Raw genomic sequence first — 16,642 nt, 5'->3', positions numbered from 1 at the left:
TTTTGAACGATTAACCCTTGTAATAACTATGATGTGCATAAATTCTAGCAGAGATATAAACTTTCTTATCTTCTTCGAAGTGCTTATATTTTCATAAAATTCAGTTCTATTCAGCAGTTTGTGAACTTCATTTCTGTAATGACATTTGAAAACTTTTGTAAAACTCTAGTCCAAAGACTGAACGTTAGAAGTTGTGTTTACTGAAAGAGACCCTAATGTTGAATGGACTACGAAAATGGGCACTATATATATACTATTAATATAACAAAGTAGTCTTTTCCAGCAGGTGTTTGGAAAAGTGCGTGTACGATATGCGATCGTTGTTGACTTTTATGGCCGCTCTTTCAAATCAAATTCTTGCTGGGCATTCACGTAAAATGTTTGTGAGGATTCATGGAGAATAAGAGAGTCTTCAACGAGAATTAACTTGTATGCTGAAGTCTCGCACCTTTTGAATTTACAGCAGAGGGCGTAGAAACTGCACCTGTTGGATTTATCATCTAAGATGAGGCATAGGCAGTATCCAGATAACCCATTCCGTCTCGGGTAATGGCGTAATTTATGGCATTGGAGGTAGATTTAGATTTTGACTCATAATTAGTCAGACACAGTTAAGACGCATGTGCTGAACAATAAAATAAATTTAAAGCCTTATTGAACGATAAGTTTACTTTAAATGTAGTGTCTTCTTTAAGCCTGCTAACCCTAATACTAAACGGACTTTGTCAAGCTTGAGTTTCAACAATTTTAGTTACTTGAGTTTACGGCAAAGCACTTTAGGGCTATCTGTCTAAGGGGAAGGGACTGCTTTCGCGAAGGACTTTCTAAAGGAAACTGGCTCATATGCACGTGGAAAACCACGAAAACAGCCATGCAGCCAGTTCTCTTGTGGAATTCGGATTTCGGACGTACCGCTGGTGGGCCGTTGAGCTTCAACGGGGCGCATGAGAAAGTGAGGCGGACTGAGGGTTACTCACTCTTGCTTGTGAGATTGTTGAAAGTAGAAGTAGCAACAGGCGAGAGGCAAAACTCGTAATTCTTTTGGAATCCCTATTAACATATTTAAAGGTCGGCGCACACTTTCAGAGTTTTTATGATTATTGCTACACTATCATTAACTCAAACTGCATTTGTTAGTCCAGTAATCCAACGATTAAAAGAATACATCCAACCACTTGGAGACTTGGCTCACTAAATGGAAAATTATGGTGGAGGGTAATAAAACGAAACCCTCCTTTAAAAGAAGAAAAGAAAAATTCAGAAAAACAAAGTTCTATGGAATCTCGATCCCCTGGGCTAAGCACGTCTGTTATCTTGAGGTGATCCTCAATAATACTCTCACATGGACGCCACACATTACATCTATTATCTAGAACTTTCGAGCTCGTAAAACTAAACTCTACCCCTTAATTACTCAAAACAGCTTTCTATCTATAGACAATAAGTTGCATATTTACAAATCCATACTGCTTTCCATGCTATATTATGCGTGTCCAGTCTGGGCGTATGCATGTAAAAATAATAGGAAAAAACTTCAGACGGCGCAAAACTGCGACCTGCTTCAGATTGTAGATGCCCCGTCGTACTTTTGCAATAACCGTATTTATAAAGAACTGAATGGCGTACAACTTAGGACACACTATTACTTCCTAGCAAAAATATTCCAAGAGAGATATAGGGTTATTAATAACACCGTTCTCAAAATTTACAATTATCACTACAATGATATGGTTAAGAGTTGTCGGTCAATGGCTGTTCTTAACAAAATATATCTATCATGGGAAATATTATACTTTTTTGCATAGTTTCACTTTATGTATCTGTATCTATAAATTGTCTGTATATCTCATGTTGTAAGTCTGCTCCGTATTTCATCCCTGTTGAGATTCGAATCTCGCGAACGGGCTGGCTGCATGGACGTTTTCGTTTTTTCTCCCATGTGTAACGTGTATACTAGCCAGTTTCTCTTGGAAAGTTCTCCACGAAGGCATCCATCCTCTTAGGCTGATAGCCCTCGTTGCTTTGCTGTAGTCGCATAAACCCAAATTAAGCAAACTCTATATAAAATTAGGAAGGTTAACTTATTCTACATGGGATGGTGCATTGTGCCCAGGTATACAGGTGTAAGCATCACCCCTGGAATTGCTACACTATCAAACTGAATTGCTACACTATCATTTTAATTGAAAAAGATTATTTTACAATTATTGTAAATGGAAGAATTTATTTGATTACATTCATTTGCAGGTAATAAAAAATCTCCTCGAAGCAGCGCTGCAAGCTTTGGAGAACCACAGCACTGAAGCGCTTAAACGCTATTTAAGATTGGGTTGCGATGCGGAGTAAGTCTTCCTTTCGTTGTCAAATGGTAGTGTTCCACTGCCTGATCGGGATCTATTTTTAAAAGTGAAGGCAGCTGTAGCAGTTAATTTGCACACGTATCTTTAATAACTCTAAAGAATTATTAACCCTTGGACTACAAATTTAAGAAAGGAAAAAAATACCCAGTTTTCTATCTAAGTAAACAAAATATGTCATAAATAATTTAAATTTAGGAGCTGGAATTTTTTTTGGACAAAAAGCTGGACAAATATGCCCCAGCCGTTAATAATGTTAGCTAATGGTTAGTTAATGGTCGGATACATATCTCCCGCACGTAGCGATCGACTTACTATAAGCACAACTATTATTCTGCAAAACTTATAGTATATGAAATATTTTTCCTCGTATGGTAGAGGGCAAAGCATTCTTTGGATAACCCAACATTACACATTGGGCAACCCATATTGGTTCTTTTCTTTATGTTCATTTGTGTGTAACGAGCATAGCGGCATCTTTATTATCCAACTATTGGAAGAGGATCCCCAACATTTGCGAGATTTTAAGTACTTTTTAGCACAGCAGTAATTTTTAAACGTTTAGTGGGACATATACGTCCCGTTATTAGTCAAAGGGTTAAACTTTAAATTGAATTTGTTACTGTAAGTTAATAACAGCAGTTTATTATAAAGTGCACAAATTTAGTTTCTCCCTCCCTTTGACATCTTTAGGATTTGTTCATTGATCATTGAAAAAGAAGTCAATTTTTTCCAGTTTCACTTTTATCACCTCGGTATAGCCTTGAAGGCCACAATGTTGGGAGAGAATTGAGTGCCCCGTTTTTAAAGATTTTATCAATAAGAATTCTTGAAATACTATCCTTCACTTAAAAGCATTTTGGAAAAGCGTAAAATGATTAAAATGCTGTTATCAAATTTCATTGAAAAAATTAACTTAATTAAATTAACTTCTGAACTAATTCTGAACTTCATTAACTAAATCTTTTATATCCATTTAATGCAATTTATTTTAAAAATTGTATTAATTTTTATTTTCAATTAAGCCCAAGTTTCGGATTTTCCTTCAATTGAAAACTTTTAATATTAAGTTAAAATTTTCTTTTTTTTTCTTATTATTTATACATGAGATTTTTCTTTTGTCAGAATTTTATTTACCATTCTTCTTAATAATGAATATAAATTATAATCGTTTTATAGGAAAAAATATTTCAATAGTTTTTGGGCGAAAAGGGGTGTTTTGAGTGATGAAATTAATTTTTCTCCAAGTGGCAGAAAAATTTAGATTTATTACGATACACTTTTGTACACGATATAACTCATTACTTCTAAGCACAGACGCAGCTTCTAAGCAGATATTCATAGATTTTATAAAAGCATTTTATCAGATGATTCTTTGTTAAGACAACAGTAGTTTTTGATAAAAAATTAAAAATTCTACCTGTCGCGTTATCTCCATTTTCCATTTGTGAGGGAAAAGAACCTTTCCCCACTCTTTTGCTAATTTTTTGAACTGAATATTTTATTTGAAATAATCTTTTCTGATTAAAAAAATGATTGTTCTTTATAATCTAATATTTAAAAAAGACAATACAGAGATTTTAGTAATTGTAACATGTTTTACTTTAATAAGAAAATCTTTTTAATAAATTTTACATGAATTCATACTTACGTGGTTTCTAGAAGTTTACACTGAAGGAAATTTTCATTTTCAGAAAATTTTCCACATCCTGATGGTTGGCGTTTAAACTATAATGTTGCTTTAGGCAATATTCTTCTTCATCTGGCAGCCAGTATTTCAGGTTATGAGTTAACAAGATTGCTTCTAGAAAAGGGAGCTGATGTGGAAAGCATAGACAAAGAGGGGCGAACAGCTCTGCATATTGCTTGCGAGCAAAATTGTTTTGGTAATGTTTGTTGATAATTATTTTCAATATGTTTTCATTTTTCTAATTTGCATGGTTAAGTAACTCATACGTTTGAAGAGCAGTTATTTGCCAAATACTTCACTCTGTAGTGAATAGCAAATGAACTAATTTGGAAACCATCATACTATTATATTATTCTTATGTAGATATAAAATTACTTAGTGTTATTGCCAATTTGCACGTAATAATGCCACGTTATTGCCAATTCGCACGTTATTTTACTGTATTTATTGCAAGAAAAGCTCTCCCTCGGGAAATTTGAACTGAAAAATAAGACATGAAACAAATTACAATAGAGATCCTTCATATGTAAAGGAAGCATCTTTTTAGTCAGTCAGGTTATTTAACACCTTTAACAATCTTATTTTTCTCAAAATACGTAAATACAACGTAGCAGCGGCCGAGTGATTAGAACTCTAAACTGTGGTTGTTCGTCTAGAGTTCCGATCTCGGGCGTCCTGCCCTGCTTTTCATTGAGAGCAACACGATACGTTGATACGTGCGTTGTTTCACCAGGTATACAGTTGCTAAAATAGCTTTTGGCTGAAATGTGAGGTGATCCCACTCTGAGCCTGACTAGAGGAAAATGCATGAAATAGGTTTTCAAGGAGGATCGTTTAACATTTGGAAGGGTAACAACAGTGGCACTTTATCCCTTGTTATAAAAATGTCTGAGGATTTCAAGTGAGGGGACGTATAACTTAAAAACTCTGCACAACTGAGGCGAATAAATAATGTGATGAATCATTTCTGGTGCAAGAATACATGATAAATAACATAATTGTTCAAAAGTTCAGTTCAAAAGTCTGAACCGTTTTTTTAGGGGGGGGAGGACATTAGTTGATTACTACTTAAGCGAATGGAATGCCTTAGTAGAGGACTTTCCAAGGGAAACTGGTTCGTATACACGCGGGGAAAAGTGCGAAATCGTCCATGTAGCCAATCTGTTCGCTGGGAGCGAACTACCAGTGTTCAAAGACTTTACAGCTCGGGCACTGGTGGGCGCATTATCTACAGGAATGCCGTATGTAAAAATGTGGCACTGAAAATTACTGATGCAGAAAAACAGTAAGCAAACCTTCCTCCTAGGCAAACAACTTCATTGATTTGCTAAAATCCAGAAAATTTAATATCTAAACTGCTAATTATGCATTTTCTCGTCGTGTCCATTGATACAGTCTAGAAAGGGCGTTTAGTAACCCAAAGGTCAGCAAGGAAATCCATAATTTTGCCCGGGCTAGGAAACTTAACTTTACTCATCTGACATTTCTTCGTCTTTTTAGTGACTGCCACTGAGCGTGGATTAGTACTTTGGATAAATTTGAAAGGAACAGTCGGCGATTCCTCAATTAAATTTTTTGTACACCTGATTTACTGCTCATTCAACATTTCTAAATAGCTATTATCAACAAGAATTCTATTTATTTGCATCGAAAAGAGTGAATTTCTTGGATTCTGCTTTTAGCCTTAAAGTTTTGATTTAATGTATCGTGACGAGTGAAATCGTGACGAGCGAACGTTTTTTCCCGACTGTTTGACGTGTATCTCTATTACTAAATAAAGATTTTGTATGTATCTGTTCATATATGTATGAATATTCCCCTCATCGTGTAGAGACGCGGGCTCCTAGAGCCAACAAATTTTTGAATACACGCACTTCTCTAAAATTTCTTTTTTATTTATTTCATAATTTGTGCAAATTTTAGAAATTTTGGACGCACCGAGGGGGGGATTGCCACTCTGTTGCCTTTCGTCAAAGATACTTAATTTTTCTTTCAAATTCAATAGGTCTGTTATTCATGAACAAACTAAGCGATTTAAGAGCACTTTTCATTAACCCATGAAATGACAGTAGCTGGACTGATTAAAATTATTATATTTGTCTTTTTATTATAACAGATTTAGGCGGCTGGCCATGCAAGTGTTTAGTTAATTTATAATTTCATCGCATAAAATCTCTTTTTAAACATTTTTTGAAATTTTCTCACATTATGAGACAAACTCTTTGCCCTCTCTTGAAACAATTGGGCAATTTTCTACTTATAATAAAAAGTCTAATGTGTACACCACATGACTGATTTGTACGGAATATTAAATTATACTCGTTTTTTCTTGCATTTCATTTAAACTTATTGGATTGAATTAAATCTACATCGTCGACAGCGCATAAAGCACAATAAATGCACACTTTAAAATTCACTCTATTTGTTTACCATAGGGATACTCTAGGTTCACTTAACAGCGGTATATTTCGTTCATATTATAACTCAGAATGCACAAAATGTATATCATTTAAAGAATTATCTAATCGTTGCCACATGTTCTATTCAAATAGTATAAATCTAGAACGACGTATAAAAGAAATGGAACTTTCCAGTTTCGCCGGCACAAATCTCGCCAAGCAAACTTTATTGGCGACATATAGTATACACAAAAAGTATTTAAAAATGTTTGTTCTAAGAATTTTTAATTTTGAAGGTATAAACATTTTAACATTGTTTAAAATTTTGAAAAAGGCAATAAATTTATAAAAAGGCATTAATTTAAGAATTTACTATGCTATAATGGTTCATATCATGTGACCAAGTGATTTCATCTCGCGTAAACTACGCTACAAAAATAATTCTCTCGGTAGTTATCTATATTAATTTCAAGTTAAATCTTAATTTAGAATATAAGTTCAAATGCAAGAATTATTTCAATTCGTTCGAATAGCTTACTCAGAAATTATAGTATAAAACCGCAGTGCTTTACTTCGCTAGTGCATTCTCATTAGAATCGATGAACTTAACGTTTGACTTTGCCTTTTCTATATTTTCGGGTAAGTGGTGTGATTGCATCCTTCACTTAAATACCGCGAATGGCCTTTGGACATAAAATTGAACTAATAAAATTCTATGTAATTGTAAGCCAGTATTGAAAGAAACAATCAATATGATAAGAAATGGCTGCGACTTGTTTTGGAAATGAGGCGTAAAAGGTTACCATCGAGGATATTCCGTTTGGCATCATTTGTACCATTATTGGCGACTTTGTCACCTGCGCCGGCAAAACGGAAAAGTACCAAAGAAATTAAGCAAACAAAACAAAAAAGAAACAGTTTTTCACAGAGGATTCAGTATTTCTCATTCAATTAATTCAGTTCTCACTTCGGAACAAGGCAAAAATACATAAAAACTCAAAATATCTCTATTAAAAATTATGAAGTACATCTTAAACACTTATTTCCTCGAAAAAATTCCAGAAAGGATTAAGCATGATTTAATTCGCAGTAATAAATGAAGGCGTTATCTTTGTTGTTCCGAAGCTTAATTTCTCTAGATTGGTAACAAATCTACTATTCTGCTGTTTCAAATGTAAACAAACATGTCCGCAATGTTATTTAAAAATTAAGCTTAACCGCACTTAAACAGCTTTTAAATTGTTATAATTTTACAAATATTGCTTGCAGATTTCCTAAAGGCATGAAAACCTTAACCTGAAGATAAGAACATAATTAAATCATTTTTAAAGAAAAAATGCGCAATTTACAAACATATAAGAGTAAAGAAACCGAGATCACTGAGGCGGGTAACAGAGTGGATATATATAAATATATTTATATATGTTTGGTGCGGCCGATTGCAACCAAAATACGAGCTGCACATCTACATGTTATAGTAGTCCTTCATACAAAATTTCAACGTTCTGCGAGATACACACGTACGTAGAGACGCCACGAAAAATTCTCTTCACAATTCATTTTAAAGCAGTTTTATAATTTTTTGGAGGAAGTCTTTTATTCTGTCCTTACGCACAGATGTCGCGCAAAAAACATCGTTAAATTGCATTCGATAGGTGTCAAAATGGATGTTTTCGTTGAAATAGGCTGCCTGAAACAAAGTGTATTTGGTGTTTTCTCATACCTTTTGAAATTTAAGCTTTTTTTCGTTTGAAAAAACTAATTTTTACCTAATCATTAAACTAGATTCTTTGATGAACCACTTTCCTAAGGTATTTTCAAAGTAATATTACAAATTTTACTTTGCGTAAGAGAAAGTTTTCAGGTGTAAGTTTGATGAAAAAAAAAGAGAAGTGATTTCCATGCAAATAGTAATAAAATTTATTTATAGCATCTATTATTGCTAGACATTTTATTTCAGCAATTTTATAATTAAAATCTTAGCTTTCGAAAATCGAAAGCTCCAAGTTGTAAAATACCATCAGAGTGTTCTTAATATAAAACTTCTACAAATTAAGGTACATCTACAAATGCGTGGCAGTGATAATTTGGATTAAATAGCGTTAAATTAGGTCTGGAACTTAAATCACCGTTTAAACTTTGGAAGAAGGGTTGACATTCAGTTTTCCATTCATATGGAACATGTTTTGTAGTGAATCTCTTCGATGAGCTCTAGTTATTGCCTAAGTTGGAATAACTATGATGTAAATTTAAGAAATCTTCATATTTCTTTAATATTTTAGGTGGTTGCAACTTTTTAATGACGTCAATTGCATTGCTTCAGTTGCATAGCTGGGTTGATATTTTCTAGCATGAACTTATCCTACAAAATTACTTTTCTTTAGCAAAATGGCACTTCGAAAGCTTTAATTTCATATTCTTTTTCAGATATATCAAATATTGTTCTAAGATCTTCTAAAAGTTGTTCAAAATTCTGACAGAATACTATGATGTCATCAAAATAGATTAAATCAACATGACTTTGTAATTTATTTAAAATTGTTCTAAAAGCTCTTTGGAAAACAATGGTGGAATTTTACCAGTTAAAATGGAATTCGTGGAATTCATAAAGATTAAAATTTGTTGTAAATGCTTTTTTTTATTTAATTTTATATGCCAATAACAAGATGCTAGATCTGATGTAGAAAACACTTTTGCATTTGTAAATTAGTCTAGCGCTGCATCTGTTCTAGGTATGCGTTAGGAATCCGTTTCAGTAATTTTACTAAGCTACTTATAATAAATACGTAATCCAGTTTTAGCCTTTTTATCTCTTTCATAGGTTAAAGTTATCGTTTTTCCATTTCTGGATATTGGATGCATCCAGAGCCATGGTTCATAATGGTTGCAGAACAAAATAAAATCAGTAGAAATAAAGCCAGCTTCAATCTTTGTTGTTTCCGCACTGTGCAATTCCACAGATGAACTTTCCATTATGTAAGTGACGATTCAAAAGATAGCCGAAGACATTTTAACTTAAATTTTAATTTAAGAAGTAAACCAATACGCTGAACTATCCACTGAAGCACCCGTGCACAGTAAAGTTTAAAATGGTCCTACCGGATCTTTTATGTAAATGTATTGATTTAGAGCGTACACGAGAAAACACGAATAATTTTTAATCATGCCGGACTGTTGTAGGTGGTGCTGATGTGTAGCATGCGTAATAGTTATGAAACTTGTAGTCGAACATAGCTGTAGCTTCATGCGGTTTAGTCTCTCGAAGACTGGATGATAGAGGACATAGCCGCTAACGTATTAGTTGGAAGCAAGCCAGCGGAAAGGTGCAAGACACTCGGAAGAAAGACTGGAGAGAGTAAGAATGTTTGGTTCTAAAAACGTTTTTTATATCGCTAGAAATCTTATTTGGTTTATTATAAACAATTAATGTTTTAAGACAGGAAGGAGATATACTCAAATTAAAAATGGAGAATAAAGAGCTACTGCTGATTAAAAACAAACGTTTGCTTTACATATTTTTATCTGGCAAATACGCACATCTCTACACTGTATCTACGATAGAAGTATGTAAAACAAACTTGTATATGAGATAATAAAAGCTAGGAAAGGAGAAGCCGGAACACTGTTGATGCGTACTTGGATCCATATTGAAGAATTCTGATTTTTTAGTATTCTAATATGTTGCTAATATGGTAATATCTAAAGAACTTGGCAATCGAGGCGGTTTTAATTTCATTTTTATTTTCCAGTTGACGTTTGTGGACGCAATCCCTTGGCACTATTCAAGAACATTTACAATTTTGATATTGTTGCAATAGGTACAGAGCAGAATGAAGCAGGGTCTAAGCAGCAGAGGCAAAAGCTGAAGTGCGCAGTTATGGAAGATGGAAGTACACGATGAGAAATGTTTTGGTTTAAGTTTATTTCCAATTATTACGTCATCAGCGCTGCGCAAGCCATGCAAAATCGAATTATCTAGAAATGACGCAATCGAGAGAAGTTACGATTTTTAGAACCGAGAGGAAGTATTAAGTTTTATCGTTAGTTTAAATTATAATTTTGATTTATATATTTTTATCCAACATATATACGATAATCATAATATATATATGAAACAAATATATATGCGAAAGTGTTTCTAGAGGATCGCGTTGATCATGAAGATTATAGGAAATTTTGTATCGGTATTTTATTTAATTCAATACACGGCATTTTCAGCAGCATTTCTAAAGATTTCTCATAACGGGGTCTTTATTGAGATGAATAATATAATTTTTTATGGTTCATCAAAAGTTTAAGGTCGCTTCTGTAACTCTTCAATTATTTTAATTTACGAAATTTTAAAGTTTACTTTCCTTTGCAGGTTAACTATGCCTGCAGAGTTTGGACAACTCCGCTTATCGCTGCTGCAGACAAGCTACTTGATGAAAATTCAACTACAAATCAAGATTTGTATCTAGATCTTTGCATGTTGCTCATAGAACGTGGATGTAATGTTAATGATGTTAATAACCAGGCTGAAACTGCCCTGCATATTGCAGTTAAGGCAAAAAAAGAAAGTTTAGTTCAGAAACTTCTTATTTCTGGCAGTGAGATCGACAGACGTGACAAGAATGGCTTTACGCCTTGACACTATGCTTGTGAATACGCAAATCAAAAGCTAGTTGATGTACTCTTAGATTCTGGTGCTAATTTAAAAACTCAAGATTTGGAAACTACCTTAGAAAAATGGAAAATTTTTGAAGTATCGAATGAAAAAAGTATTCAACTATTAAAGTATGCTAATTATAAATCGAAGCAGTGTCGTACTTTAGGAAACTTGTGCACTATAGCTATCAGAAAGATCTTCAGAAATGTGGAGAAAGATGCTGTTCAACTCGGATTACCTCAATCACTGGTGGTACGCCTTAAAGACTTAAAGACTGGTGAAAATGTTATTGGTATATGTAAAAATAAAAGTAACGCTTGGACTTTTACAGACTTTGGACATTTTAGGTGAATTCTAACTATGTACATAATACCGAGGATTAAAATTAAAAAAATAAAAAAACCACAATTTGCCAGATATTTTTTTCCTATAAAAACAAAGTATATTCATTTTCTACTTGGTTACTTTGTTCTAACATTCTTCAGCTTGGAATTAAATTTTACATATAATACTTCTAGAAATTAGCTTTTGTAGTCGCGCATTTTTCCAGGAGTTACAGAGGCTTACTCATTTTTAGAACGATTTTGATAGTTTTGGAAAAAAAAAGTAAATTTTCGGAAAAAAGGTTCTGTGAACAGATTATTATTGAAATAAAATATTATCTGCTATTTTTAATCTATTCTTTTTTTCTAAATGTCGCATGCAAACAAGCTGTTCATTGAAAGTTATGTTTTCGCGCTTTCCGAGACAAAGATTCGTATTCCATAATGCTAAAACGTTGCAAAATACTGGTATTCAAATTTCTAAGGACAAAATAAGCAACATAATTAATCGAAAAAGAAAAAATCCATTAATCATTACTTCTACCTAAAAAGAAGACTCCAAACGAATACCCAAAAAAGGGTAGGGACTGTTTCTAAAGTGAAACCGTTGGCAACAAGAAAAATCTGCAAACACAGATATCAAATGCATATTTTAATCGCATATGTCGCAGCAATAAATAAAATAAACCAACATTTACAACTTAAAAAAGATAAATAACATAATGTTTACGAACTTTTGCCGAGACATGTGGCTTAACGCGGAACAAGTTGTAGAACTCTGTCTGAAAACCTTTTAGCAGGATATGAATGGAGTACGCTGTGCTCTTTGATGATGCATGGGTTTAGCTAAATGGCTGCAACAAAAAAAAAGTCTATTAATTATTGAAACTGAAGAGAGAAGAAACATGCATAGCCTCGTTCAGTAAATTCAAAGAAAGTTTCGCTAAGGGATTTATTATTATCGAAGGACTCTTTTATAATGGGAAATCAAAAATAAGAAGAATGGGAAAAATCCTGCTAAAACTCAACTCTACATACTATTAAGAGAATGTTTTACGTCCGATATTTACAGAAGAAATTCAATTTCTTTATCCCAGTGACTTTCAAAAAGGGAAACTTGAGCAAGAGAAAGCGACAAGTCATACTTAGAAGAGTACCACTGAATTCCATGCTGAAATGAACACTGATACTCGTACATATTTAAAGTATTCATTCGCAGTCCTCTCACGCTTCATCTGCGGACTATTATGCTCTTTGGTATCTGTTTTTTTCTTTTAAACATTAAGATTCCGAAATCGTTCTAAAAATGTATAAACACCATTTTATTGCTTTTCAATTACTTTCAGGAATTTTAGAGTATGGGCAACAAAACCAATTTATGAAATTAATAGCTTTATTTAGGAATGGCAATGGTAGTGTCTAACTTAAACTGCTTCTTAGTAATGTCCATTAGTTATTGTAATTGTATTTGCAGCTCTCGATGGTACCGATTACACGACTTTTGTGAATTCAGGCAAAAAATGTAAAGATGTCATTTATTATATGCTATTAGAATGCCCGGTGCCGAGTAGGCGAAAATGACATAACAGAAAGGGGACTTAGTCTAGAAAGCTACCATCTTGGATCAGCATACGCTCAAAAGTGATTTATACGTGTTAAATTATGTGATATTTTTACAAGGTTTTGTTTTTATGGCAACGATAATTTTTTTCAAAGTTTAACTTTTATTTTGTGTGTAACAATGAGCTTTTCCAAAGTTTCCTTCTTCGATGCAGGCCCACCAGCGGCCGAGCGGTAAAGTCGCTGAACACTGGTAGTTCGGTCCGAGGTTCGAATCCCGCGAACGGGCTGGCTGCATGGGTGTTTTCGTGGTTTTCCCCATGTGTAACGTGTATACGAGCCAGTCTACCTTAGAAAGTCCTCCACGAAGGCATTCCTCCCGTTAGGCAGATAGCCCTAGTGTGCTTTGCCATAATTAAATACACCACCTTCTTCGATGCAACGATTTTTCTTGGAACATGTTTCAGACGACATCACCTTGTTCGGGCATGCTTTTTACAAAAAAAGAGTAAGGAGTATAACATCAATAACCTATTTGCGTATGCTACTTTGCAAGCTTTTTTTTAGTTTCTTTTTGGCTAAGTACGAAATGGAAGACGACGACGAAAATTGCATGTTAGCCGCCGAGTTTCCGCGTGCAAATGTGCAGGTTTTAATTCTTGCGTAAATTTTACTGCTATTTTTACCCTATACGAAGAGGAAATATGCTGTTCTCCTAGTTGCAATTGATAAAGATATTTCAGATTTTTTTTTGTGCCCGCATTCTATCGATGAGGAAAAGAAATGAAGGTTGAAAGAAAATGTGAATAAAATCAGGGAAGCTGAACTAGTCTTTTAGGAGCTTAGAATGTCGGAAGGGTGTTTGTGCTTCTTTCTAGGGAAATTGGTGCAGAAGAGGAAAATGCAAGGATCTTATTGAGTTAGAACGGATCAGAAAACGCCAGTTACACATTTATGAATATCTTTTAGTCTTAATATTCAAATTAGGATGTATGTATGCACGAGTTGGATATGAACCAGGGTTCGTTGATGATTTCTCTTGGAATTCTGTGTTGGTGTACTTGAATGTTTTTAGTTGGTCTTGGCAGGATGACCCCCCAAATGAAACTGTCATAAAGGATGGCTGGTCGAAAAACTGAACGTAGGGAATAAGTTCTTTTGTAAATGGAAATTGCTATGTCTTCCAAGGAGGGTCCTTCTAGATGTTTGTATGATATTATATTTTGAACTGTAGATCTGAGGTGATGCTGAAAAGAATTTTTTTATCAAATATCACTCTGAGATACTTGATGTTCTTGACCCAATGAATATCATCATTAATAGAGCTGGGCTGAGAGGCGCAAATTTGGTATGTCGTTTTCGTAGCATAGGGATTTTTTCTTGCTTGTTTGACTGCTATACTGTATAGCGTTAACCAATTTTGGAGATGAAAAAGGTAATTTTGTAATTGCAATTTGATTATTGAAATTCTTGATGCTTGCACCAGATTTACTGTATTTTCTGCAAATAAGGACTAAGTGATATAGGGATCTTTAGGAATGCCGTAGGTGTAAATATTTTTCAAACCTGATGACAGAACTGAGCTTTGGAGGACACCAGCTGTGTTATATTTCTCGTTGTACTTTTAGCATTTATTACCTTTAAGGCAAAGGTCCTATTATTGAGGTAAAGTGCTAATAATCTGATGCTGTTATCTGGAAAGATGAGCTTTATTAGTTAGAAAATAATTCCCCTGCGCCATACACTACCGGAAGCTTTCGTAATATCAAGGAATATGGCACCGATTGAAGGTTTGCAGTTGAATCCATCAGTCAAAAGATATGACTCGAAGAAATTCATGATTAATGCTATGTTGTGTGGAACACAAACTGTTCTTCTGCAGAGTAGGAATTTGGAGGCACAATCTGATTTAGGTGATAAAGATTTTCACTGTAATTTTGAATAGTTGGCTAAGAAGGTTGATGGTATAAGAGTTCTAACGAAAATGGAAATTCTGATAACGTTTGGGTGAGACGATTATTAAAACATGGTTTAAGACATGCTTGATGTAAGCAGATTTCATTAATATATTAATAATTTTAGTCAGGCAGGTTATAGCTTCGATAAGCAAGTGTTATAAGTCTTGATGATGATTCCGTCTGAGCCGACTGCTATCTATCTTCACAATGCTGATGAATAGGGGCAGAATGAAGGGCGAGGAGCGAAAGATGATATTCAAAAGATTTAGTCCGCTGGATTAAAAGTTCTCTTTTGCTCGATAAATCCTTCTGCTTTACAATTAATTTCTAAAGGATATAGTCGCTGTATAGGCCTTAATTGATACATATTAGCTGTTTTTACTCTTGCAAGTAGATGAACACCATCTTGTCTGGTAAATACTTAAACAAGCTTTACAATCGGCCAATTTAATTGCCTTTTGCCATAATTAACACTTATAATAATATCTACAGTTTTAACGGCATCTGTATATCTGACTGTATCCGATTTAAGCAGTCCGAGATATTCCCGTTTAAACCATTCTCAATTTCTTTCTTAAAGTTTGGATACAATTTAAAATTTTCACCAAAGAAATTTCTTGAAGTTATCTAGATCACCTAACTCATTGCCCGGAAAGGCTTCTTAAAAGATATTGATGATTTCAATACACTCAATTCATCAGTTTCCTCAGATAAGTAAGCAGGTGAACTGCTATTTATGATAGAATCGCATTCACATAGCAGTGTGTTCAGCTCCTTATAACTTAATGATACTAGCCCCAGAATTTTCTTTGAAAGATCCTTTAATATCCTTATCAAGATTTCCCAAACACCTCCCCATCAAGAAGCAGTGAGAGGACTGAACTTCCACTGAATATTTTGTAAATTGCCTTCTCCTTGAATATCATTCCAATCTAATTGTTTTAAAGGAATTTACTATAGTGAAAATAGTACCGATTTCCTAATATGTAACTAGTATTCTTACTTTTCCGGTTATAAATCGCCTTAGGGCTTGCATAAAGGCAATACTACTCGTAGATTGGATGCATTCAAGGTGGACAGCTCTGGTAAAAATAACAATCCAGCGTTTGTTTTTCGTGTGTGAACGAGTAAAAAGTGGTCGCCCTGCGTCGACTCCGGTCGCTCGTTCTATTTTTTGGAAGAGATCTATTAGAAACTTGAAAGCTTTAGATTGGTTTCTTCTACAAACAATTCATTTTCGTGCAATGGAACCTACCGTTTTTCTTTCCTCAAAATGTAAAACTTCTCTCGAAGAATAAGAAGTGAAAGAGTTTCTTTCACTTCAGACTCCTGATACGAGTTTTTGTTCTATCATTCGTTTCAGTACAGTTTAGGAGGAAGAATGACTGGGTACGTATATATTTCTTGGCTTTAGGAAATTCTATCGCAGTAATATTAGGAGGTCTTGAAACGACTGTAGTTTTATGCAATTATTCTTACAATTTTAGGATAACTTAAAATCTCTTAGCCAAATATGTCTTTATCATTTCTATTTCCCTGTTTTTTGCACAAATATTACTCTTTTTTTTCTATTTCTTTAAGTTCGGGAACCGGAATATTACAAGACCATTTCTCAGGAACATCGTAATCGTACAATCATTCTCGATCCTTTCACCATCGGGATTTTACGAGATGTTAAGGAAGACAACCTCTTGATAACAAATCTGC

The 16,642-nt window shown here is 34.0% G+C and overlaps 1 protein-coding gene across 1 annotated transcript; it reads left to right on the top strand.

Moving 5' to 3' along the window:
• Nucleotides 1-2,610: 2,610 nt before the first annotated feature.
• Nucleotides 2,611-11,131, top strand: LOC118200865 (NF-kappa-B inhibitor alpha-like). The gene is made up of 3 exons (XM_085825148.1): nucleotides 2,611-2,623; nucleotides 4,052-4,248; nucleotides 10,810-11,131. The coding sequence occupies exons 1-3, from the start codon at nucleotides 2,611-2,613 to the stop codon at nucleotides 11,074-11,076; spliced, it is 477 nt and encodes a 158-aa protein (XP_085681274.1). The 3' UTR covers nucleotides 11,077-11,131.
• Nucleotides 11,132-16,642: the final 5,511 nt, after the last annotated feature.

Source organism: Stegodyphus dumicola, chromosome 10 (assembly GCF_044657685.1).
Source record: "Stegodyphus dumicola isolate Sdum_Otavi_A_Nest chromosome 10, ASM4465768v1".
NCBI lineage: Eukaryota > Metazoa > Arthropoda > Arachnida > Araneae > Eresidae > Stegodyphus > Stegodyphus dumicola.
This window is presented reverse-complemented; position numbering and strand designations above follow the sequence as displayed.

Bases quoted from the DNA above. Each gene is read 5' to 3' on its own strand.
- LOC118200865 (XM_085825148.1), top strand. The intron at 4,249-10,809 runs GTTTGTTGATAA...TTTCCTTTGCAG, and splicing joins AGCAAAATTGTTTTGGTAAT to GTTAACTATGCCTGCAGAGT.